General features: G+C 36.9%; 1 protein-coding gene across 3 annotated transcripts in view; it reads left to right on the top strand.

Annotated features, from left to right (window-relative positions):
* Positions 1-27,527, top strand: part of FCHSD2 (FCH and double SH3 domains 2) — a 290,391-nt gene that overhangs the window by 157,078 nt on the left and 105,786 nt on the right. For all 3 annotated transcript variants that reach the window (XM_004381944.2, XM_023736536.1, XM_023736537.1), the window contains 3 exons: positions 1,675-1,808; positions 10,016-10,070; positions 10,908-11,036. In XM_004381944.2, coding sequence (XP_004382001.1) covers positions 1,675-1,808; positions 10,016-10,070; positions 10,908-11,036 — 318 coding nt within the window. The remainder of the gene's footprint in view (positions 1-1,674; positions 1,809-10,015; positions 10,071-10,907; positions 11,037-27,527) is intronic.

Genomic DNA, 27,527 nt, shown 5'->3' with positions numbered 1-27,527 from the left:
ATTCAGGAATTATTCTGTTTGGTTCTCTAGGTGACAGATCTGGGTGAGGGAATGAGATATGTGCAGGGGCAGTCTCGAGCCCTAAAGGAGACTAAAACTTATTACACCTCCACAGATAGTTTCCAGGGTCCTTGCAAGAGACATGCCCAGATACTGAAATCACCACACTATAGAAGTCCAAAGCCATGGCTTCTCCATCAGATATTTGTAGGTCATTTGTAGTTTCTCCCAATCCTAATGCAATTTACCAATCAGGGTTCATAAGCAATGTTACCTAGCAAGACAATTGATATTGTGTCTTTATCAGGTTTCCTTTGGAACACAGACCTAGGAAGTGAAGCAAAAGTCCAGTTTTCATGCAGAGGGGAAAGGTTTTTATTTTTATTTTTTAAATAAACGCTTTATTCACAGCCTGATATTTACTAGGTGCTCAATGAACGCGAACAGTTATTCTATTTTTACCTGCCCAGATAGGACCTTTCCAGATCTCCCACTGTCTGTAACCCCTTTAATAACACCTACCAATTTCTGGGAGATTTTAGCCTATATGTCATACATCTAAGTTATAAGTCATATTCCAGAGCTTAAGTTACTCCTATGTAGGCAAAGTGTTATATCCTTGCTCTTCTGATGGCCTTGCTCTACGCAGTAGTGTTCAGCCTTGCACCATAGTTCCTCACCAGTGTGTCCCCCTCTTCTGAGCATCTGCCAGTCCCCAACAAACACTGTCAGTGCCATTCCAGGCACAGCAGGTTTTTACTGGTGCTTTCCCTGAGCTGGCCTCAGGTTTGTGAGAATTCTTGATTTATCTCAAACTGTGGAAAAATGACCTCCCTTTGGACACCCAGAGTGGTCCCAAAACAGCATTACTTTGGCACCAATATATTATAAGAGTTTATTTATAAAACAGTTCCTTGAGTTATTACATACATCCTTTCTCCTAGAGTGTATCCAAGGAGTCAGGCTGAGGGTAATTTTGAGTAATAATTGTTACGTTGTACCCAACTTTCCTGTTTCTCTCCTTCACTTTGGGCTTATCAAGTCAGATTTCTCAGGTTTCTCTCCTTTCCTAGGGATGAATTCTTCAGTACCTATTGCATCATCAGTTTCCCAAACACATAGAGAGACTTTATTAGGCTGATGAAGAAATGAAGGCTTGCTTTATGCTTTTGTCTTTATTGTCATCATCTCTCCAACAGTTGCAAATCCTGGTGGTGTAATGGTTAAGAGTTCGGCTGCTAGCCAAAAGGTTGGCAGTTCGAATCCCCCCAGGTGCTCCTTGGAAGCCCTATGGGGCAGTTCTGCTGTGTCCCAAAGGGTCGCAATGAGTCGGAATCAACTTGACGGCAACGGGTTTTTGTTTTTCTCCAACAGGAAGAACATTCCACAGTTGCTCTTCTTATGCCTTACCTTAATGTCAGTCATCAGCAACACTGTCGGGGGTTATTTCTCAAAGCAGGATTGTTAGGCAAACTATGACACTATTCGATACAGCACTTGAGATGGGAGTACTAGCTGTTCACTGGATTTTAATTTGTAGTTTGAAGGAGACTAAAATACTGATTCTTCTCTTGGGTTTCCATTGTGAGGGCATAGTCCGTACTCTGTAGGAGAAACTCATTTTCTATAAGCCTGAAAACTAAAATCATAATAATTGCACTTTGTATTTTACAGTGTGTGGACCAGTTGACAAAGATCCAGACTGAATTACAAGAGACAGTAAAAGATTTAGCTAAAGGCAAAAAGAAGTACTTTGAGACTGAACAGATGGCTCATGCAGTACGAGAGAAAGCTGACATCGAGGCCAAGTAGGTCTTTTAGCGTTTGTAAAAAAGATTACGCAAATAAGTGCTATCTTTGCTGATACTTTGTTATCTGATAATACAGATAATACTCATTCCTAGGTTATGTTGGTTTTCTTTGATCTACAAATTTCACTTACTTTAGGTCACATTTTTTAATATTGACAATTTTTTTTAATCTAAATTAACATAACAAAGTGGGAATATTTGATTTTTCACATTAAACTGAATTTTGAAAGGGAAAGACGATAATGTGAGTATTGTATTTACAGAGTTGAAAGCTTAGCAAAAGTCTAAAGTTGCTACAGTGTCAATATTAAGGTTTCAGAATCTCATTTTACTCATGCTAAATTCCAAATCAGTGGAAATGACTGCGATCCTCAGGATGCCATTGACCATGGAGACATCAAGTAAACAAGAGCACTGACCTCAGTATAGAAAACCTGCCACCAAGTGAAATTTTTACCTCATACGTGAAATTCTAGTATATGTAATTTTTAATGCCTTTTTTTATGAAAATGAATTTTAGATCATAGTTAACGTTGCAAAAATATGCTATTAGCATAAATAAATAATAAATATTAATTTTGGCATAATTTTTGTTTTTGGGTGAAACTATGATACTCTTCACTTAATTTGGCTTTTAAAGAAAGATCATAATCTTCTGATATGTAAATAATTGTTTTTTTCAAGAGCACATCCTGTCAAGAGTTTGTTGATTTTCTCTGCTCTAGTTGTTAAGTAGTCTATCAGATCCTCATTTGTCAGGATCTTTGCCTGTGATTGGAACAATTTTCCAACATTTTTTCATCAACTTCATGAAATCTGCATCTTCTCCAAAATGTATGATTGCTCTTTGTCATTGGTTTTCTTTTTTTTGTTTGTTTAATAATAATTTATTGTGTTTTAGGTGAAAGTTTACATGCAAATTAAGTTTCCATTTAACAGTTTTTATGCAAATTTACAATGTGTCAGCATTCTCATTATTTCCATTCTATTTGTTCTGTTTACATTGAGCTCTCTTCCCTTCCCCTCCTTGCCTTCTCATCTTTGCTTTTGGGTAAATGTTGACTGACCATTTGGTCTCATATAGTTGATTGTTTAAGGGAGCATATTACTCACAGGTGATATTGTTTATTTTATAAGGCATTCTGTTATTTGGCTGAAAGGTGACCTCCAGTAGTGGCTTCAGTTCCAAATTCAAAGGGTATCTTAGGGCAATATTCTCAGAAGTTCCTCTAGTCTCTATCGATCCAGTGGTTCTGGTCTTTTTTAGGAGTTTGTATGCATATTTTATCAACTATATAAATTTCATTTTCAATGTATGTGAATTATAAGACCTTTATTTTGAGAATTATTAGGAAAAAGAACTGGCAGTTGCTAACAGAAAGAGATATAAAGCAAGCTATAAAGATTTTTGCGTTGACAGAATCCCTGCTTTTCACAGAACTGGACTGTGAAGGGATCTGTGAGAAGGAAGGTAGAGATTCCTGTTAAGTGAGTGCACTGATGCAAAATCTAAGAGTCTGAACTCCTAGTCATGAAATCAGAAAGGTTCTGAACACTTATACAAATAGACTGGCAAGGAGAGGAGTGTCTTTCTAATATATTTTTATATGCAAGAAGTATTAAGCAACTTGGTAAGCATCTTGTGAAAACTCAAGGACCCCTGGAAGGTTTATTTAGCATCAAAGGATGGTAAGTGAATACTCACTGTGACTGGAAATCATATTTAATATTTTTCTAATTTAGTTTTATCTTTATTGTTTCATTTTTGTGAGCGTACAAATACAAATCTGTACTTTCATAGAGTCACTGAGCCCATCTTGCCAATAAGACCTGAGTTTTTATATTGGGACATCTCCATTAGGAATATCCTGTCACGGTGGTTTTCAGGTACATGTTTTTTAAACCTCAGGGATTCTAGAGCAGGGAGTTGACGGATTTGTAGAGTATATAAATGCCTAATTTAACCAGGTCCCACAGTATGAAAATGGAGACAGTAGTAGGCTCTCCCTAAAAAGTGTGGATCTGAAAGAGTCTCATTCACAGCTGAGCCCTGGCTGCTCAGTGGTTAACCACTCGGCTACTAAATGAAAGGTTGGCGCTTAAAACCCACCAGCCACTCCTTGGGAGAAGGACATAACAGTCAACTTCCGTAAAGATTTACAACCTTGGAAACCCTATGGGGTAGTTCTACTCTATCCTGTAGGGTTGCTATGAGTTGGAATCGACTTGACAGTGATGGGTTTGGGTTTTGTAATTCACAGCTGCTGATTCTAACTCTAAAATGGCCCAAATTAAAAAGGGGGCACAACAGGTTAGATATTTTAGTTCAGTGTGTAACTTTACTGAAAAGTTAACTCAACAATAAAGTAATAAATGCCTTTTTAAAATGTTCATTCATTCAACAAATTTTTTTTTTTTGAGTAATTACTTTATATCCAGTAGTGTAGGTACAGAGATAAATAAGGTAAGCTTTGTGACTTCAAGGAGTTTAAAGCCTAGAATTAGAGACAAATGTGTTTTAAAATGACTTTATATTCTCATTCAAAGAGTGCTTTAAATTACTCAGCTAGTAACTTATAATTTATTTACAGTAGTAAGGTGACAACACTGTTACAGAAAACAGAGAGAAAACGGAGAGCTTAATTTTGTTTAATGAACAGAAAACTTAACAGAAGAAGTGACATTTGGACAGTCTTGAAGAATGATTATGATTTTTCTAAGTAGAGATGAGAAGATCAAGAAGGGGAAATGAAAACTGGACTCCATAAAGTTATGATAGATGATTTCATAGAAGGTGAGATGTATGCATTGGGAGAGACCATAAAAGAAAGAGATAGGTTTGAAAGAGACAGTGAGTTCCATTTTAAATATGTAGATTGTGAAGAGCCTGTGGAACATTGGGGTGAATATGCTTCACAGGGAGTCAAATATTTGGCTCAAAGATAAGAATTGGGTCTCAAGATCCTGCTTTGTTGATCAGATGTCTGTCAGATGATAATTGTTCTTGTTCTTAGGTACCATTGAGTCGGTTCCAATTCAAAGCAACTCTCTATACAGCAGAACAAAACACTGTCCAGTCCTATGCCATCCTCACAGTCATTGCTATGTTTGAGCCCATTGTTGCAGCCACTGTATCAATCCATCTAGTTGAGGGTCTTCCTCTTTTTCACTGATCCTCTAATTTAAGAAGCATCATGTCCTTTTTCAGGGGTTGTTCCCTCCTTGTCTTAGTTATCTAGTGCTGCTATAACAGAAACATCACAAGTGGATGACTTCAAAAAGCAAGTTTATTCTATCACAGTCTAGTAGGCTAGAAGTCCAAATTCAGGGCACCAGCTCCAGGGGATGGATTTTCTCTCTGTTGGCTCTGGAGGAAGGTCCTTGTCATCAATCTTCCCCTGGTCGAGGAGCATCTCTGCTTAGGGACCCTGGGTCCAAAGGACACACTCTGCTCCAGGTGCTGCCTTCTTGATGGTATGAGGTCCCCATTCTCCTAGTTCATCTGAGTGGCGACTCCACCCTTTGAGACTGAGACAGCTCTGCTTCCTGTGTTCCTTGTCTCTTCAACTTCTGCTTCCTGGTTTCTTGGCCTCTCGGCCCCTCAGGCCTCACGGCCTGTTTCTGCCCTGTTGGAGCAAGTGTTCCAAAGCTCTGTAGCTCCACCAATAAGTGCCTGGAGGCACACCACTCCACCAGGAAGCCTCCTGTGCAAAGGCACTCAGCTCTCTCACTCTGTGGGTCAGCTCCAGTGCTGTCTCATGCTGGTCTCCTGGCTCAGCTGCTGCCAGTCCTCTGCTGGTGCCGTTGACTCTACAGTAACAGCTTTCCTCATTTCCTTCTGAATCTTTACCAGAATTGTCTGACATCTGTAATTCCACCAACAGTCTCTTCAAGGCAATCTAGGCTTGTACTGTTTGGCAGTTTAACACTCTTCCAGCCTTTATCCGTTTACGTTTCAAAACTGCTTCCACATTTTAGGTATCTTGGTACCAGATTCAATCTTAGTTATCTGGTGTTGCTATAACAGAAATACCACAAGTGAATGGCTTTAAAAAGCAGAAGTTTATTTTCTCACAGTTTAGGAGGCTACAAGCCCGAATTCAGGGCACCAGCTCCAGGAGAAGTGTTTCTTTCTGTGTCGGCTCTAGGGGAAGGTTCCTTGTCATCAGTCTTCCTGTGGTCGAGGAGCTTCTCATCGCAGGGACCTCATACTACCAAGAAAGAAGCACCAGGAGCATAGCACATCCTTTGGACCTGGGGTCCCTGCACTGAGAAGCACCTTGACCAGGAGAAGATTGATGACAAGGACCTCCCCCCAGAGCCAACAGATAGAGAAAGCCTTCCCCTGGAGCTGGCGCCCTGAATTTGGACATCTAGCCTCCTAGACTGTGAAAGAATAAACTTCTGTTTGTTAAAGCCATCGTCTTGTCATATTTCTGTTATAGCATCTCTAGATAACTAAGAAACTCCTGATAACATTTCCAAAGGACGTGAGATAAAGTCTTGCCATCCTCGCTTCTAAGGAGCATTCTGGCTGTACTTTTTCCAAGACAGATTTGTTTGTTCTTCTGTAAGTCCGTGGTATATTCAGTATTCTTCACCAACACCATAATTAAAAGGCATGAATTCTTCTTCGGTCTTCCTTATTCATTGTCCGCCTTTCATACACATATGAGGCAATTAAAAATACTGTGGCTTGGGTCAGGCACACCTTAGTCCTCAAAGTGACAGCTTTGGTTTTTAACACTTTAAAGAGGTCTTATATAGCAGATTTGCCCAGTGAAACATGTTGTTTGATTTCTTGGCTGCTGCTTCCCTGGGCATTGGTTATGGATCCAAGTAAAATGAAATCCTTGACAAATTCAATCTTTTCTCCATTTATCATGATGTTGCTTGTTGGTCCAGTTGTTTTCTTTATGCTGAGGTGTAATCCATATTGAAGGCTGTAGGCTTTGATCTTCATCAGTAAGTGCTTCAAGTCCTCTTCGCTTTCAGCAAGCAAGGTTGTGTCATCTGCATATCGCAGGTTGTTAATGAGTCCTCTTCCAATCCTGATGCCGTATTCTTCTTCATATAGTCCAGCTTCTCAGATTATTTGCTCAGCATATAGTTTCAATAAGTATGGTGAACGATACAACCAACACACATCTTTCCTAATTTTAAACCGTGCAGTATCCCCTTGTTCTGTTCGAATGACTGTCTCCTGATACACGTACAGGTTCGGAATAAACGCAAGTATTCTGGAATTCCCATTCTTCTCAGTGTTATCCATAATTTGTTATGATCCGTACAGTCTAATGCCTTTGCATAGTCAATAAAACACAAGTAAACATCGTTCTGGTATTCTCTGCTTTCAGCCAAGATTCCTCTGACATCAACAGTGATATCGCTCGTTCCCCATCCTCTTCTGAATCCAGCTTGAATTTCTGGCAGTTCCCTGTCAATGTACTGCGGCAACCTTTTTTAAATAGTCTTCAGCAAAATTTTACTTGCGTGTGATATTGTTCAATAATTTCACATTCTGTTGAATCACCTTTCTTTGGAATGGGCACGTATATGAACCTCTTATATGGAAGACAGGTAGCTGTTTTCCAAATTTCTTGGCATAGACAACAGAGTACTTCTAGTGTTGCATTCGTTTGTTGAAACATCACAATTGGTATTCCGTCAGTTTCTGCCTGGAGCCTTGTTTTTCACCAATGTCTTCAGTGTAGCTTGGACTTCTTCCTTCAGTACCATTGGTTCTTGATCATATGCTACCTCATGAAATGGTTGAACATCACCCAGTTGTTTTTGGTACAGTGATTCTGTGTATTCCTTCCATCTTCGTTTGATGCTTCTGCATCATTGGACATTTTGCCCATAGAATGCTTCAGTATTGCAACTCAAGGTTTGAATTTTTTTCTTCAGTTCTTTCAGCTTGAGAAATGCCAAGTGTGTTCTTCCCTTTTGATTTTCTAACTCCAGGTCTTTGCACATTTCATTATAATGCTTTACTTTGTCTTCTTGATCTGCCCCTTTAATCTTCTGTTCAGCTCGTTTACGTCATCGTTTCTTCTGTTCCTTTAACTACTGTGTGTTCAAGAGCAAGTTTCAGAGTCTCTTCTGACATTCATTTTGGTCTTTTCTTTCTTCCCTGTCTTTTTAATGACCTGTTGCTTTCTTCATGTATGATGTCCTTGATGTCATCCCACAACTCGTTTTGGGTCATTAGTGTTCAATAGGTCAAATCTATTTTTGAGATGGTCTGTAAATTCAGGTGGGATATACTCAAAGTTGCACTTTGGCTCTTGTGGACTTGTTTTAATTTTCTTAGCTTCAACATGAACTTGCATATGAGCAGTTGATGGTCTGTTCCACAGTCAGCCCCTGGCCTTGTTCTGACTGATGATATTGCGCTTCTCATCGTCTTTTTCCACAGATGTAGTCAATTTGATTGCCGTGTTCCATCTCATTAGATCCATGTGTATAGTCACCGTTGCATTGTTGAAAAAAGATATTTCCAGTGAGAAGGTCGTTGGTCTTGCAGAATTCTACCATGTGATCTCTAGTTTCAATCACCAAGGGCATATTTTCCGACTACTTTTCCTTCTTTGTTTCCAACTTTCACGTTCCAGTCACCAGTAATTATCAGTGCATCTTGACTTATGTTTGATTTCAGACTGCAGAAATTGGTAAAAAAAAATCTTCACTTTCTTCATATTTGTCATTAGAGTTTGTGCATAAATTTGAATAACAATAGTTACAGGGATGAAGTCATATAAATATTATAATGAGATTAAATGTTAGCGTTTACTACCATAAGAAGCATTAACATTTGAGGGGTAGTTGGGGGAAAGGAGACCCCAGTATAGTTCATTATTTGTATATGTCTTGTTTTTTCCAGATTGTAATCTTTGAGGAGTAACTGTCTTACTGTATCTATTACTAATACTTACCTTAGTACTGCACAAGAAGCAGAAGCTAGAAACTTAAAACCTTACATTGGAAAATCTAGGTGCAACTCAGCCTATTTGGAAAATCACTATAGGAAAAGGAGAACTGAGAATACCCCACACTCTTTCTTACCCTAAATAGGCTTTCTCAACCCTTGACATTTGTGATCTTTGCTTTTTTAGATCAAAAATTAATAGAAACCTGCTTAATAAAAACAAACAAAAAAACCGATGAAATATGAATATGACAAGGAAGAAAATAACAAGGATATCTTCGACCCAATATTTTTAACAATAAAGAAATAGTTGAAATGCATACGTGTACATCCTTGAATGTTTTCTTTTTTTTTGAAAGATGAGCGTTTTCTTTTGCTATCCTCCTTACATTTGCTCAGCAGAGACTGGCTGCTGAGTCTTCCAATCCCAAGTGGTCTGCAACTTTACTTCGCATTATGGCATACCTGCAGCACATGCATTGATTTCTCCCATCTCAATCACTATGACACTGCAGTTAAGACAAACATTGCAGCTTCAAAAATCACTAGTCATGGGAGGATTGATTGTTCCTTAGCATTTTGGCTCTTGACTTGCTCCTTATTGTTATTTCTAGTTGTTAGGTAAAACCAACATTTTTTTACCACGTTTTGTTAGGTTATGGTTTCCCTCCAAAGTTGAAAGGGATCAAGGGGGATAAGGATACTAGAATGGGAGAAGATTCTTGGGAGAAAACAAAATCATGTAGGATAGAGAGTCCAAGGACTTTCTCACTATGTTCTGAATACCCTTAAGAGTGAGGGGGGCATACAGATAGGAGCCTAAGCAAGAAAAACTTTTAATGGAGAAGTAATGGAATTAAAGACTGTCGGTTGGTGGTTCCTGGATTTTTCCAGTTTTCCTTGCAAAAACTAAAGTGTGAAATTGTGTAATTCTGAGAATAACCTGTAGGTTATTTAGGTTATTTATATTGACTCTTGTTTATTAGGAGATACCAATATATGTTGAAGTTTTCTTTGTCAAATTACATGTTTGTCATTCACGATATTTTATAATATTAACCCCAATTTTCCTGCTTCATTATAATATTAAATTATTCCTATAATAATCATCGGGCTTGTTTTCAATTTTTTAAATTCTCCTTTAGAATATTTTCTTACCAAAAAAAAGGAAAAAGCGGTCATTAAAATTTTTTTAGTAATTATAATATTTTGTGATTTTATTATGATGTAATTTGATAATTTTATTAAACATGCTTTTCTATTTTTATTATAGATCTAAACTTAGTCTTTTTCAATCAAGAATCAGTTTACAGAAGGCAAGTGTAAAGGTGAGTTTTTGAAAACTTTCACAATCGAGAATTTCTTAGACTATAAAGTAAGAAATTGGGTCTTTTGCAGGTGCAAGTAGATTATTTCTACCTTAGGGAAGAATTTTAAAGTCATTAACTCAGGGAGAAACTTCCCTTCCCAGTTCATGAGGGTTTTCACCGAAGTATCGGCACTCCGGACACTCCTTGCTTCTCAAGATTGCTTCAGGGATAGGTTTCTATACCTTACATGCACTGGTAGCCTGTTGTCTTTAACTCTTAGTCCAGAAGACTTAGTCCACAGGCTTTAGAAAGCTGTATGAAATCCATTTCATTCAGACTTACATCGCTGAGGAGATATTCTGGGCTGAGTGCAAGTGAGTTTCTGTGAGATCCTCACTCGGTGGCATACAGATAAGTAAGCTTAGTGACCTGGCTTTGGCTATCACACTTCCAACTTGCATGCAACTCTTCTGGCACATTAGAAGTGTTGATTTTTTAAAAAAACTACTTTTACCGTGTCTTTGAAAATAAGGTACTTACTTAATTTGGGAACCTTTATTTTCCCGTATCAATAAAATGAACAAAATATTTTGAAGTTCTCTATAAAGCTTTAGAAGTTTGTTAAATGTAAATTTAAAAATTGGAAACAGTCTTAGGACATGTAACAGTTCTATTCACAGTTTAATGCTGCAATAGTGTTGAATAATTTTTATAAGCGTGCAAATGTTTTCCCCCACGTGGTAACATTTACTTTTGGTGGAGAGCCGTTAATTGCCAGCTGAGAATGGGGTATCTGTATATGTTTGCAATGCAGTATCAATTTTTACTGATTTTTTTTCTTTTACTATGTTTTAGTTAAAAGCCCGACGATCTGAGTGTAATTCCAAAGCTACCCACGCGAGGAATGATTATCTTCTTACATTAGCAGCAGCAAATGCACATCAGGATCGCTATTATCAAACAGATTTGGTTAACATTATGAAGGTAACACACCCTTAATACCTGTACTGATTTTGTTTCATTCAAAAAAAAAATTACAAGTTGGATGTTGCTGTTGGGTATATGGGATTGAGTCTGTAGGAAGAGTAGCAGCCAGGTCATGGTGGCATTTCATTGGAGTATACTTGATGTTGTTTGAGTGACCTCTGTTTCAGGTGATTAATTTTTAGTGTAAGAAAACGTTTTAAGCCAAATCACAGTAAAGGATTATATTATTCCCTAGCAGCAGCAGATATTTACTATACAGTGGTTATTGATATTAACAATCACTCTTAGACTGAAAAACTGCTTCTGAGCTATCTTTCCTGAGACTCAGTTCATTGGTAACAGCAGAGTACTGAAGTTAGGCAAAATCTTCAGGTAGTTTCTGAATCAACAGAGAAAGACTGGTATTTTCAGCATGGTTTTATTTTTGTTTGGTTGTATCCTTAAGGAGCCCTGGTGGCGCAGTGGTTAAGCATTCGACTGCTAACCAAAAGGACAGCAGTTCAAATCTACTATCCGCTCCTTGGAAACCCTATGGGGCAGTTCTTCTCTGTGCTGTAGGGTAACTATAAGTCAGAATCGACCTTTTGGCAACAGATTTGGGTTTTTTTTGTTTGTATCCTTTTATCTTAGTTTCTTCATGCTACTGTAACAGAAATACAACTAGTAGATGACTTTAAAGAACAGAAATTTATTTTCTCACAGTTCAGGAGGCTAGAAGCTGAATTTAGAGCATGGGCTCTGTGGAAAGGCTCTCTCTGTCCACTCTGGGGGAAAATTCTTATCTCTTTCACTTCTCTTCCCCGGTTCCTTGTTTATCTCCATGTGGCATCAGTCTTTCCCTATTTGTACTTTCTTGCTTCTGTGCCTAAACTGTTCTTTTTATATCTCAAAAGTGATTGGTTTAATACACACCCTCATTCACATAACAAAGGAACCCCTATTCCCAAATGGGATTATATCCATAGATATAGGGTTTAGTATTTACAATACGTATTTTGGGGGAGGACACAATTCAATCCATAACACTTTATATTCTGAAAATTGGATTATATTTTTATATTTTCTTTCTCTAGTAACCTGAATTCTTTATTAACCAGAATATTGGCCATCAAACATGTCTGATAATAATTATGTGGCTATTTTTACATTAACCTTATATTTTAAAAATTTCTTAATTGATAGGTAAAATAGTGCAATAGTATTTGATGATTTTGAGGTGCCTTTTGACCCAACGGCAACAGTTGTTTATGGGAGAAAAAAGAGAAAATGTCTACTAGTTGTATAAAGATATCTCTATTCTGGGTATTACTCTGAAATGTAGAAAGATTAGATTACCCAAACTTGATCTTGGTCTCTCCCTATTTGTGCTACTATATGTATCTTTGACTTTCACTAAGAATCTGTATAGAAATAAAGGAAAGGGGGGATAGAAGAAGAAAACCTTTTAACCTGCTGCCAGGTTCCCCCTTGTTGCCAGCAGACAAACTCTGCTATAGATTGTATCTTATCACCTCCTTTCTTCTCAAGGACCCCAAACATTTGATTGCTCTGTCTCTCTCTTATGTTTTCAACCCATCCATCCCAAATGTATTGTTCTTGATGACTATCAAACAGAGTGCCTTAGTTGAATTGTTTTCTTTAGGAATCAGAAGTGTTGAAAACGGGAATGCAGCAGGAATGAGTGCTCTTTTCTACTGTGGAGATAAACTCTGGTCAGAGAGGACAGGACATCTCTGAGACTTTCAGGGCAAAACAGTAGTGGTAGGGGGTAATGTGGGGAATCAAACTGAACTAAGAAGTATCCTGTTGTAAAATTTTTTACTTTGCTCCTTGTTCACTGTCTGAAGTCCCCCTTTCCTAGCTTCTGTCCTGTCATGACTGGTTAGGGAGACAAGGGATTGTTTTGACATCCCAGATGAGAACTCTACATACATTTTTCCATAAAATGTTGGACCTAGAGGTTTAGGTGTTTTAGTATATTATGAGGTGTTACGTACTGCTTCAGATTTACAAGGAACAACTGGAGACTTGGCCTTCCATTATAACATGGTTTTTCTAGGGAAAGATATGTTTAAAACAATTTGAAACAACTAGTCTATTAAAGACGAGTTCTAGCACAGCTTGCACTTCAGGTATAATTTCCTCTATACTGTCTACCATTAGATCAAAACTGATAACTATATATTTTTCCCTTCAAATACTTTAAAATGAATATTAATTAGCTTAAGCAACAGCAAAAACAAATTTCTTATGTTTCTTAATGGAATCCACAGCCTAAAAAGATCTCTTACTTAGAACCCTATGGTCAAGGACAAATACTGTATGATCCCTCTTATATGAAATATTTAGATTAGGCAAATGCATAGAGACAGAAAGTAGATTAGTGGTACCAGGGGTTAGAGGAAAGAGGAGAGGAGATGTTATTTCTTAATGGGTACAGAGTTTCTGTTTGGGCTGATGAAAAAGAATTGGGAATAGATGGTGGTGATGGTCGTATAACATTGTGAATGTAATTAATTCCATTGGATTGTACACTTAAAAATGGTTCATATGTCTGGGGGGGGCAAAAACAAACAAACAACCTCATGGCCTTTAGTGAACTAGGGAAGGTACATTATTATTTGGAGGATCTGCCCTTCACCAAAAACAAAGAGGAAGTTAATGAGCCTGGCCAACTCTTAGATTATTCTATGTCCTTGAGCTTAAAGTCCTCGTGCATGTCTTTGGTCAACATTGGGTAGATCGTGCTTCAGATTATTCATTTCTTAAAACATTGTAGGGTACTGAATTGATCAAAATAGAAACAGGAGTTCCTCCTGTCCCTTAATAATGAGAAAAATATATTATCATTTTTCATGTTGTGTATATTAACTAATTTTCTTCCTCATGCTTAATTCTATAGTCTATACTATAGGAAAACTCCCACTGATTATGCTATTACCTACTTAATAAGTTTGTCATTGAATTAACAGTGGCCCGTAGATGCCTTTCTTGGAAATGTCCATTTTTTGTCCTGTTGTTAAAGTGAAAATGTCCTGGTTAAAATCTTTTAAAAATTATGTAGATTGGAAGCAGGGAATTTGATGTATTGATGTAATCATGCACATTGAATTGTTATTTACAGTGTGGTAGCTACTGGGCTAGGCATTGGGAAGAGGCAAAGATGAATAGAAGCAGTCCTTATCCTCTAAGAGCTCAGTCTAGTGGAAGAGAAAGACTTATAGAAATGATAACAAATTAGAATAATGAAACCACTTACTACTAGAGGACTGTTGACTGTGGGTAGTAATAATAACAGCTATCCTTTTTTTTCTTAATATTTCCCTGGCATTATTTTCCTTTCTCATTGTCTTCCTTATCTTGGTTAGATTTCATATTTCATTATTTAAATAATACTCTAGTCTATACTCTAATATTTGCCTTCTTGCAAATGAAGTGAAATTCCAACTCTGAATGAGCACAGATAAGTCTTTTTCTGTATCTGCATCTAAGTAGCCAAGAACTGAAGAAAATCTTTCAACAGAGCAGATATACAATTATAAATTAATGGTGGAACCAGTCTCAAATGGGCCTTCAACACTTCTCAGTAATCCTACTGTTTTTCCCTGGTTAACTTTCCTACTATTCTTAATAGTTATTTCAACCTTTTCCCTTCTCCTCAAACCTCATATTTACCTGTTCTGTTTCACACTTGGCAAGTAGTCTTTCCTCCTAATTCACAGAGAAAATAACGACATCAAAAGAGAACTCTCTTATTGTTCCATTACCTGCCTTCATCTGTATGCATGACTTCTCCAGGGAGTCTTAGTACAGCTATTCCTTCTATCCAAAGATCATCTTTTCACTTTAGCTTTGGATAGTATCTCATCCCCTCTTGCCTTCTCCGGGACCAAAATGATTAATTATTCTGCCTTCCCCTTATATTTCCTGGACATTCTATCCTTAGGTTTAAAAGATTGTTTAACAGTTGATGGGATCTTGGTGATGACAGCCCTCATTATGTCTGTCTTTTGAGCTACCTTCTTACAGTCTGCTTTACTTGCCATCTATGTTAGATGTGTTGCTGTTATCCTAAGATCTCCCTTCGACATGATGGCAGTTGGTCTTTATGTTTGTCATTATGCTTCCTTCTAGGAGACTTCTTCAGCTTTACATTTCAACTCTTCTATTTGGGTTTTTAATTTTTCGACATAGTTTTAATGTCCAGTTGTTCTTTTTGTTCCCTGAATGTTATGAGGAAGTTATGACAAAGCTTGGATTCAAACCTGGCAGGTTTCTCTGACAGCAGAGTTAGTGCCATTAGCTTTTTATATGATACTAGCTCCTTGGACCTATTTCTCCTTCCCTTGTTAAATGGGGATATTCCTATGCTATCTTATCTTCTTTGGCTTCTTTGAGGAGGAAATGAGATGATGTAAAGTGTTTTTTAAATTTTAGAGCTTGGCATACATATTATATATTTTCTTTTTAAATAACAGAAATTCTATTAATATTACATTATAATTAAATCTTGTTTTGGGGAGACTGTGGTAGAGATCGTAAATGATTGAAAGTGAGAAAGGAGCAACTATTTAGGTGACTAGTATTATTAGATACTCTGTCTAGGTGTTCTTAAGTATATTTCATTTTGTTTTCATAATGTCTTTTAAGCTAAATAGCGTTATCCTTATTTTACAGATCAGGTACCAGAGGTACAGTGAAGTTCAGTTCATACATATAATAGCCTTAAAGTTCCTACACACCATTTCAATTTTCTTGATAGTAAAAATTAGTATGATAAACAGGAGCATATGGTGAATGTCATGGATTCAAATAAAATTATAAATGGGAAACTTTAAATTGTCTCCTGTTCTAATTGTTTGAAAAGTAAAGATCATGTCGGTATCTAAATACACGGATTTAGAGAGGTTGCCCAAGGAATATTTTGTATTCTTTACACTAGTACTGATCTGAAAACAGATACTTAATATCACTATGTGTCTGTGTATCATAAGGCAAGCTTTTTCGTTTTTTATTGTTGTTTTGTTAGCTCCAAACTAAAATAACAACAACAACAAAACTATTGCTAAACCCTGGAAATTAAATAACTGATTTCATCAGATTTTTAGTAAACAACTCAGCTGGCTGCTGGGAAGTAAGGTAGTTTGTTCCCTGAATGTTCTTTTCTTACAGCATTTTCCTGTACAGTATTTTCTTTTCATCCCTTGTATATGAACTAATACTTTTTTTTTTTCTCAGAAGATTGTGAAATATTTTCTTTGTGGTTTGGATGAGGAAAGATGAAGTATAATGCATCTCAACAGAAAAGGGAAGGATTGTGTCTAATGAAGGACTTTAAAACTTAATAATGCTAGAAACCTTATTTCTAGACAAATATTTGTCATCTTCAGTGGAAGCTAAACATATCTGGACTAATTCATAATTGGGCAAAGTAATGAAAGATAAACATCTTTCCATCTGACAGAAATCTAGAAAATTGATAATTTGGCCTATATTTTTAGACATTTGTTTTAGTCAAATGAAAAGAAAGTTATTATTGGCATCCAAGTCCCGTATTTTTATAACTTTCCTTACTAAACACTAGTTATTCTGAAAGTCTTCCTCATTCACATGTAGGACTGTATAAACCATCTTTCTGATTTTGAGTAAAGGCTTTTGTGGTTTCCCTGCATATCTCTAGTTGTTGTACTTCTGATTTACCTGGTTTAGCATGGCAATTCTCAAATCTCAAGTTTGGCTCTTGCTTCTATTGCTTTACATCCCCCTTTTTTTACATCTGCTAACTTAGAGAGAGTAATTATTTGGCCCAATTTCTATCAGTATTGTACAATGGTTTTCAAATCTCTGTTCACCCTTGCCATTGTAATTATCCATATACATGCCTTTCCCATCAGTGGCTGAAATTTTCTACACCAGACAGTTGCTTTTCTGTTGTTGTTCCCTTCAGTGAGCACCCTGGCTTAGGTTTCAGGTGACACTGTTGTCATTCTAGCTTCCAGGGCTCTAAAGCTGCAGTGTCTAGTATAGTACCCCCTAGGTACGTATGACTGTTTAGATTAATTAAAAGTAAGCAAGTTTTAAAATTTTGTTTCTCAGTCAAAATAGTCACATTTCAAGTACTCAAAAGCCACGTGTAGCTAGAGGCTACCGTATTGGACAGTGCAGATACAGAATATTTCCATCACTGCAGAAAGTTTTATTGGACAGCATTGCTTTAAAGCTTACTTAGTTTTTTCTTGTTTTCCTCCTGTCCCCGTTTATCGATCCGTCATCAGTCCTCCTGATCATTTTTTCCAGTAACCATGGTCATGAAATGATTATGCTTCTCTTATTTCAGAATTAATTGCTCCTTCATTTGCACTGTAAACCTTTACTTGTACCTTCTTATAGAACAGGGATTGGCAAACTTTTTCTGTAAAGGGCCAGATAGTAAATGTTTTAGGCTTTGTGGACCAAATAGTCTTTGTTGTAACTACTCAATTTCCCTGTTGTAACACAAAGCAACATAGACAGCATAAACAAATTAATGTGTCTCTGTTCCCATGAAACCTGATTTACAGAAGTATATGTTGTGCGAGATTTGGTCTGTGGGCCTTAGGTTGCTGATTCCTGATATTTAATTATAAAAATTGTATTAAATTTTATAAATTTATTGAAAACATTATGCTGAGTGAAATAAGCCAATCACAAAAGGACAAATATTGTATGACCTCACTTATATAAAAAGACAAGAAAAGGCAGATGTATAGAGACCAGTTTATTAGTGGTTACCAGGGGCATGAGGGAGAAGGAAAAGAGGGGTTAACAGTGATGGAAAAATTGCACTGATTAATAAGGTTACACAGCCGATTATTGTAATTGCTGTCAATAAGTTGTACACCGGTAAAAAGTTGAATTGGCAAAAGCTGAGTAATAGATATATTTACAACAATGACCAAAAAAAGAGTTGTTGCTGAAGCTGCTTATGTACAACCAAGCACTTCATGGGATTTGGTTCCTTGGTTTGGAGGTTTAGGGTCATGGTTTCATGGAACATCTCAGTTAATTGGCCTAATAACGTGTTTAGTGCTTCTGCTCTACCTCCTAGTTCGTTGTGTAGTGCCTGGGATCTAAAAGCTTGCAAGCAGCCATCCAAGCCACAATAATTGGTCTCTATTCACCTGGAGCAACAGAGGAAGAAGGAGAGTCAGGAATAGGAAGAGGATATGGAATATGTGGCTGATTGCCTTTATGAACAACTGCCTCCTTTGCCATGAGACCAGAAGAACTGGATGGTGCCCAGCTACCATTACTGACCACTTTGATCAAAGATTCCATAGAAGAATCCTATCAAAAGGGGGGAAATACAGGACAGAATGTCAAATTCCCATGGACTCTAGACTTTTTGGAGCTGTAGAGGGTGGATGAGCCACTGAAACTATTGCCCTGAGATCATCTTATACCTTAAACCAAAAAATGCCCCCTAAAGTCATCTTAAAACTGAGCAATAGTTTAACCTAACTAGTAAAAAGAAAGGTCTACCTTGAGCATTATGCTCTTTTAAGAACTATCTATATGGAATCAAAGTGACAATAGCAACTCAAAAGAGTAGATAGGAAACTTAGAGGGCAGTGAGTTTAAGTTAATGAGGGAGGAACAACTCAGAAAAGTAGGGTGAGAATGGTTGCACAACTGGAAGAAGTGTAATGAATGTCACTGAATTGTACGTGTAGAAACTGTTGAATTAGTGTATGTTTTGCTGTGTATATTCTCAACAACAATAAAATTTCGAATAAACTTTTTATACATTTATAAATCATTTTCCAAGAATAATAAAATGAATACCCATTTACCTACCACTTTCAGCTTCAAATATTAAATAAATCCTGCTAGTACAATGGAAGCCTTGTTTGTGCCTCCTTCCAAATCACATTTCTCTCATCCACCTTGTTGGAACCATCACCCTGAGAATATATAGGATTGTCTTATGTGGTATCACATAACACGCTTTGTAATATTCTGCAGCTTGCTTTTTTCCGCTCAGCTGACTACTGGTCCAGATTAATCCATGTGGAATTTTAGCTTTAATTTATTTGTTATCATTGCTGAATAGTATTTCACTGCGTGTATATCATAAATAACTTATCCATTTTCTTGTCAGTGGAAATTTTAGGGTTGTTTTTTGTATGTTTGCTAATAAACAATGCTGCTTCTGATATTCTTGTACGTGTCACCTGGTGTACTTGTGCAAGAGATTATTAAGGGAATAACCTATAAGTGGTATATATTATCTGCTTTACCAGAGAGTGCCAAATTGTTACTTTTTTATTTTACCATTTGATATTCTTTGTTTTCATGTCATTTTAAATTCAACAAACATTCAAGTGCATTCTAGATGATAGGCACTTGGTGATACAGATGAATTGGACATAATCCACACCATCAGTGAGCCAGAAACATGAAAGTTGTAATTCTTAGGGCAACCCCCAAAGGGCTTCTGAGGTATGGAGTAGTAGATCTCTCTTTTCCCTGCTATATTGGTTATATTATATTTGGCTTCCTGTGACACAAAAAGAGAAAATCAGGATGCCTCTTGCCAATACGTATCAAACTTCTAAAGCAATGATTTGAAAACATTTTTAGCAGTTAGACAACTTTTTCAAACAAACTCCTAGATGAAATCTACATATAAAGCATGGAGAAGGGAAGCTGTGAGTATGCTTCCCCTTTGTGTGTTTTCCCCACTCCTCATACCTGCCTGTGCCACGTTCTACATCATTATGCTGAATTGTAGAACGCCTTGAAATATAGTTTGAAAACTAATATTCTAACACAGGCTTTTCTAACTACCAAATGACTAAGATTTATCTAGATGATCTTCATGCTAGACTTTTTCAAAGCAATCTTTTAAAAATATAAATCACTGCTGAAATGGAAACCTTGTTTTCTCAGTTAACTTTTTAGCCACTCGGCCCCTTGGTCTGGCCTGGCCTCTGCCCTGCTTGGGCAAAAGTGCCAAAGCTCTTTAGCTGTACTTATAAGTGCCTGGGGGCACCCCACTCCACCAGTAAACCTTGGCCAGAAGGCGCTTAGCTCTCTTGCTGCAAGCCTAGTTCCTCTGATAAGTGCATAGAGGCACCCTACTCTGCCAAGAAGTCGCCTGCCTAAAGGCGCTCAGCTCCCTTGCTCCGTGGGTCAGCTGCTGTACCATCTCGTGCTGGTCTCCTAGTTGTTCTGCTGCCGTTTCTCTACTGCTACTTCTCTATATCCTCATCTTATATCTCTCCTCCCTCATTTTCTGCATGTCAGTTGAGTGGCCTTCTTTTCGTTCCTCAACAGTACCAAGCTCCCTCCTACACCAGGGCCTTTGCACGTGTTGTTCTCTCTGCCTGAAATAATTCCTCTCCTTGCTATCCCCATTTACTTTCTTAACTCTTAAACATGGTTCACATCCCAATTCAAATCTACTTCTTTAGAGAAGTCTTTCCCAAACTTTATCAGCTTCCTTTATTACATGTTCTTATAGCATCATATGTCTTTCGTTCATAATATTTCTCTTAATTTTGATTGTTGGATTGGATTGCGCATTTGCCTTCCCCTCCCACTCCTAGTGTGCTGTAACTTTGTAAAAGCAAAATTTGTGTCTGTTTTCTGCTCACAGGTGTATCTCTGGAGCCTAGTGCAGTACCTGGCATATGTATTTGTTGGATATATTATTCCATGAATCTGTTTGCAGTGCTAAGTACTAGGGACACAAAATTTAAAAAACCAGTTTCTGCTCACGTGGAATTTACAGTGCAGAGTTAAGGAGGCAAGTCAGCAATTATTGTGCAATAAGAAATGCTATAATGTCAGGATGTACAAATGTAATCTTACCATAGGAAACAGGAGAAAAGTAAAAAAAAAAGGCCTAACAGTAAAAGTAGCTTTTGAGTTAAGACTTGCTCTGGCTTACCTGGTAGAATGTAAGGCCTTAAAAGAAGGAACTATATATTGTTGACTATTATATTTTTGTGCATAGAAGAGTATTCAGTAAATATTTATAGAACTGAATCAAGTTCAGTTTCTCTAACAGATAAGCAAATTGAGAATATTCCAGCTGTAGAGGCAATAGTGATTCTGGATTACAGAGATGCATAGTTCAGTATCTCTACAGTAGTGTGTGCAGTAGGAGTATAGGAAGTGATGAGGCTGGATTAGGTAGGACATTTGAATAGTTTAGATGCCCTGCTAATATGATTCAGGTTTCTCCTGTAGACAGTGGAAACCATTGAAGACTTTCAAATCAAGAAATGAATTGCTAGGAAGATTACTCTTGCAGTAGTGGAAAACATGGATACTCAAAGCAAGAATATCGATAAGGCCATTACCACAGTGATCTGGTGCAATGGGGTATAAAAGAGGAAAGAGTAGATTCAGAAGTTAATAGAAGATTCTGCTTCTGATGATGATAAAAGCTAACATTTACAGAATGCTTACTATTTATTAGACACTGTGCTAGACTCTAGATGAAAAGATAACAGAGATATAAACCAAAAAACCAAACCCATTGCCGTCGAGTCGATTCCAACTCATAGCAACGCTATAGGACAGAGTAGAACTGCCCCATAGGGTTTCCAAGGAGCAGCTAGTGGATTCAAACTGCAGCCTTTTGGTTATCAGCCGAGCTCTTAACCACTGTGCCGCCAGAGCTCAACTGCACCACCAGGACTTCAACAGAGATATAGTGGTAAATTATTAGGTAGATGTTTTACTTATTTTTTGAGGAGAATTAGTGTCAAATAAGCTATCAACTGGCCATAAGAGAGAGTTCACTTTTAGAATGTAAATGTTGCAGAAAACAGAATTAGAGATATTTTGAAAGATATTAATGGAATTGGTGAAAAGTATGCTCATCACCAGCTTTATGTTTATAAGGTCTATAGTTTAGCTTGGTGCCTTAGTTTCTGTTGCTTGGCAGGCCCTCTCAAGACCATTTCTCAAAGAATATCCTTCTCCCTTAACTAATCTTTCTTTTCTGACCCAAGACTGCTAGGTGTCTCTCATGTTTTCTGGCTTATTTTATTTTTCCTAATATCTAATGCCATATTCATTTTATTTTCTGTTGAAGTTAAATAGTTCTTAAGTTCCTTTTGCTGTTTCCACTTCCAGTTACAAAATTTTTGAAAGTGAAGTATATTAGAACCAGTAGAGGAGTAGTTCTGTTTGTTTTAGTGCAATCCAAGGCTCCAGAGAGGTTGAACCATTGTCCTTAAGAAAAATCAGGTATTTCTATCTAGAAAGCCATCTTCCAAGTATAGGCTTTCACTGCCTTATCTAAACCAGTCAAAGGCTTCACACATGATAGTGAAATATAAGAAGCCAGTTTAAACTGCTTTTTTTAAAATGATAAAACTTCTAAGAATTATTTGTTAAAGCTGTGGCATATGACATAGACCTCAGTCAAACAGATTGCGTTTGAATTCCATCATTTTTACATATTCCTTAGCCCCGAGATCTTATTTCTTCAGCTGTAGAAATAGGGCTAACAATATCTTCTTTATGAGTTGTAAATATGTGTAAGTGCATGGGACGCAGTAGGTGTTCATTAAGTATCCATTTCCCTTTCTACCTTTTCTGATCTTCCACTGATCAACATAACTTCAAGTCTTTATTTATATCAATAAGCTCTTACATGTCAACGAAATTTTCTTGCCAAAATAGTTAAAATTGGTAATCATAAGTAAAGAAAGAAGTCTGTGGAATTTTTTTTGCTCTAAAAATACTGAAAGCTATTTAGTGTTTTCCCTTACAGATCTTGTGTATCTTTCAAACATTAAAATAGAAATAGGCAAATTGCTTTACCTGAGTGACCAAGCAAGACCACCATAAATTAAAGTACTTAGGGAGTTTCCAAGCATTAAACTCATGGGTGCTCCCCCACCTCAACTTAGTCTTCATTTGGTAAGGCATGTGCAGACACACATGAAGCTTTGGGGATTTTTTGGTTCTTGCCAAAAACAAAAATACTGTAAAGTATGCCTGTTGAAAGTTACCTTTTAAGTCAAAGAAAGAGTATGTTTGTTATAGTATTGTTTTCAACAGAAATTTTCCCTAAGCTTTATAGGAGTAAGAGCTTTATCTACTATACTTAACTCTAGCCTCATTTCTTCAGCAAGCATGATTGATTTCAGTTAGATATTAAGAACTTAGACCCAAGTACGTGAAAAGGTAGACTTCATATCAGTGGGAAAATAACAGATTTGAAAAAGTAATGATGTTGAGGCTCTTTAGAAAAAGAAATATTGACATCTCTACATCATACCAGGCAATAATCCCAGGTTGGTTAAACATAAATAAATGTACTAAAAGAAAATGAAAGTAGATATTTATCTGATCTGATGTGGAGATGGGATTTCTAAGTATTCTAATGAAGTAAAACACTATGAGAAAATAGTGGTAGATTTGACTGTACCAAATTTTAAAAATCTATAATAATATAACAATAACAAGAGCTAACATTTATTGTGCTATGTGCCAAACCTTGTATTAAATGCTTTATATATGAGTCAGAGGTGTCAAGGTTGAGAAAACCTGCCTTAGAGCTACAGGATCTATAACCCTGGTCTGCTCTCCAAGTTATCGTTTAGACACTAGTATCACCAAATGTTTTGCCATGGTGCAACAAGTATTGTCAGCTTCTCAGTCTGCAGCATCTGTGTCCTCACTGCTTGCTACTCTGACACTTAGCAAATACTACCTATATTAATTTTTTTTGTTACAGCAACATTCCACTTCAAGATATTAAAATTCTGTGTTAATAAGGATAAAAGCTAAATAAAACAGAGAGGCCCAAAGTGCAATGATTAAAGCAAGAGATGTTAATTCTTTCTCATGTAATAGCTCAGAGTAGCGAGGTGGCCTCTGCCTCATGGAATTATTTAAGGACTCAGGTGATTCTGGAGACCACCCTCTCTCATCATCAGCCTGGCCAAAGCTGGGTCATTGACTCATTTGGGTTCTACCAGTGGGATCGGGAAAGAGAGCATGGAGAAGACACACCTGTTCTCTTAATAGCTAAGCCTGAAAGTGGCATACTTGTGTTCACATTCTGTTTTAGAGAACTTAATCACATGGCCATGTGCCCAGGAAGAAAGGGAGAGCAGATATTAGTGGACAACAAATAGTTTCCACCACAACTGCTATGCTGTGCTGCCTCTAAATATGTGATCAGGTAGATGACAGTGTGGGAGAAAATACGTATAGTGCGATAAAAGGTTAACATTCTTTCTGTTTAAAGAGTTCTTATAAGTCAATAAAAACATTCTGAAAGAATTATGGAGAAACCAAAGACACGAAAATACTTGTTCAGAGGACTAATGAGCCACAGACTCTACCAGCCTGAGCCCAGGAAAACTAGATAGTACCCGGCTACCACTACCTACCGCTGTGACAGAGACCACAATAGAAGGTCCCGAACAGAGCGGGAGAAGAATGTAGGATCAAATTCACACAAAAAAGACCAGACTTACTGGTCTGACAGAGACTGGAGGAACCCCCGAGACTATGGCCACCAGACACCCTGGTAACTCAGAACTGAAGCCATTCCCAAAGTCTACCTTTCAGCCAAAGATCAGACAGGCCTATAAAACAAACAGTAACACACGTGAGGAATATCCTTCTAAGTTCAATCAAGTATATGAGATCAAATAAGCAACACCTGCCCAAAAGCAAAGACAGGAAGGGACAGGAAACTGGACGAATGGACACGGGGAACCCAGAGTGGAAAGAGGGAGAATGCTGACACATAGCAAGGGTTGAAACCAATGTCACAAAAGAATTTGTGTATAAATTTTTGAATGAGAAACTAATTTATACTGTAAATTTTCACTTAAAGTGCAGTAAAATTTTTTAAAAAGAAATATGGAAACGCTGCAAATTTAGTTTAAAAAAGAGAAATACAAAAGACAAATGACAGTATATCTGTGGTAGACTGATTTTCAGCAAGAGTGCCAGCTCTATTCAATGGGGAAAGAACAGTCTTTTTAACAAATAGTGCTAGGACAACTGATTATCCACATGTGAAAGAATGAAGTTGGATGATATAAAAAATTCACTCAAAATGGATCAAAGACCTAAATGTAAGGCCTTAAAGTATGAAACTCTTAGGAAGAAACATAGGTGTAATTCTGTGTGACCTTGGAGTAGGCAACAGTTTCTTAGATATCACCAAAAGCATAAACAACCAAAGAGAAAGTTTTAAAAATTGGAATTCATCAGAATTAAAAACTTTTGTACACCAAAGGTCTCTTTGAAGAAAGTGAAAAGACAACCCACAGAATGGGAGAAAATACTTGTAAATCATGTATCTGATATGGGTCTAGCATCCAGAATATATAAAGAATTGTTATAACTCAACGATGTTGTTAGTGCCATCTAGTTGCCCCTCATGGTGACCTCACGTGTGCAGAGTAGAACTGCTCCATAGGTTTTCCAAGGCTGTGACCTTTCGGAAGCAGATTGCCCAGGCCTGTCTTCCGAGACTCCTCTGGGTGGGTTTGAATCGCCAGCCTTTTAGCTAGTAGTCAATCACTTAATCATTTGTGCCACCTAGGGACTCCTAAATCAACAAAGATAAATAACCCAGTTTCTAAAAAATGGGCAAAGGATTGGCATAGACATCTCTCTAAAAAAGATATACAAATAGCTAATAAGCATATGAAAGATGTTCAACATTATTAGTCACTAGGAAAGTGTAATTAAATCAAAGCCACAATGAGATCCACTTCATACCCAGTAGGAAGGCTATGATTAAAAATCTGGAAAATATCAAGTGTTAGCAAGGATGTGGAGAAATTGGAACCCTCATACATTGCTGGTGGGAGTGTAAAATGGTACAGCCGCTTTGGAAAACAGTTACTCAAAAAGTTAAACATAGAATTACCGTATGACCCAGCAGTTCCACTCTTAGGTATATATTCAAGAGAATTGAAAATAGATGTTCAAACAGAAATGTATACATGAATATTCATAACATTATTTATAATAGTCAAAAACTAGAAACAACCCAAATGCCCATCAACTGATGAATGGATAATAAAAAATGTGATATATCCATATAATTGAATATTACTCAGCCATAAGAAGGAATGAAGTACTGATTCATGCTACAACATGGATGAACTTTGAAAACATACTGAGTGAAAGAAGCCATTATGCTAAGTGAACGCATGAGGCCACATGTTGTATCATCCCATTTTTATATGAAATGTCCAGAGTAGGCAAAAGTAAATTAGTGGTTGCAAGGGAGTGGGGGATAGGAGGATGGGGAGTGACCAGTTAATGGGTATGGTGTTTCTTTTTGGGGTGATGAAAATGTTCTGAAATTAGATAGTGATGATGGTTGCACAACCTTGTAATATACTAAAAGCCACTAAATTGTATACTGTAAAATGGTGAATTTTATGTTATCTGAATTATATCTCAGTAAAAACAAACAAGACAGCTAGTTACTGAAAATCTTCCGTCTCACCAATAATTTAAAAAAGGAAATTATAACAATGTTTATATCAGTTTTATCCATTAAAATGACAAGTTAAAGATTTGTTAATATTCATATTCCATTGTTGAGAGTGTAAATTAATATAGTTGTTTTGGAGGACCTGTTGGTGGCGCAGTGGTTAAGAGTTTGGCTGCTAAGCAAAAGATAGACAGTTCACATCTTCCAGCCTCTCCTTGGACACCCTATGGGGCAGTTCTGCTCTGTCCTGTAGGGTAACTATGAGTTGGAATCGACTTGACGGCAACAGGTTTTTTTGGTTGGTATTGGTAATATGTACCAAAAGCCTTAAAGTGAACTATAATATTTGCCTCAGCAATTATATCCTACAAATTTATTCAAAGGACATAAGTAGAGATGTATGAAAAGGTTTGTCTACAAGCATGATGATTATAAGGGATGGAAAAAAATGGGAAATTTGCACATCTTTTTTTGTAACTTGTTCATGTCTTGACCATTTTTAAATTGAGTTTTTAGGGGTCTTTTTATTCTCAATTTATAAGCATCTTTCATGCATTATGAAGATTAGTCTTTGATAAAAGTTGAAAATACTTTCTCCTGGTTTATAATATGTCCTTTTACTTTGTTATGGTATTTTTTGCCATCAGAATACAAAATTTTTATTGTATCTGGGCAAATTTGAAGTCCTGATTGGTCATGAAGACAAAATTGAAATGAGATTTAAAAGTAGTAATAGTAACTCAATAGACCTGATTGTTTTATTGAAATACTTTTATTTGTGAAAAGAAAAGATGCCGTTTCCCTCGAATTATATACATCCAAAATCATTCACAGTGTCTTTTTTTTTTTTTTCCCTTGCTTGGTATCAAAATAATACAGTCTGTCAGATTATTATTGCAGAAACCATAATTTTTTTCATTATTAGTTTTTCTGTTACTACTAGTAGAAGATATTTGTACAAAAATGACTTCCATACATTCCTCCAGCCCTCATGAAATTCTGCTCCCTCA

Source organism: Trichechus manatus, unplaced genomic scaffold (genome assembly GCF_000243295.1).
Source record: "Trichechus manatus latirostris isolate Lorelei unplaced genomic scaffold, TriManLat1.0 scaffold00088, whole genome shotgun sequence".
Classification (NCBI taxonomy): Eukaryota; Metazoa; Chordata; class Mammalia; order Sirenia; family Trichechidae; genus Trichechus; species Trichechus manatus.
The sequence above is the reverse complement of the archived record's forward strand: the minus strand, read 5'-3'. Positions and strand labels throughout refer to the sequence as shown.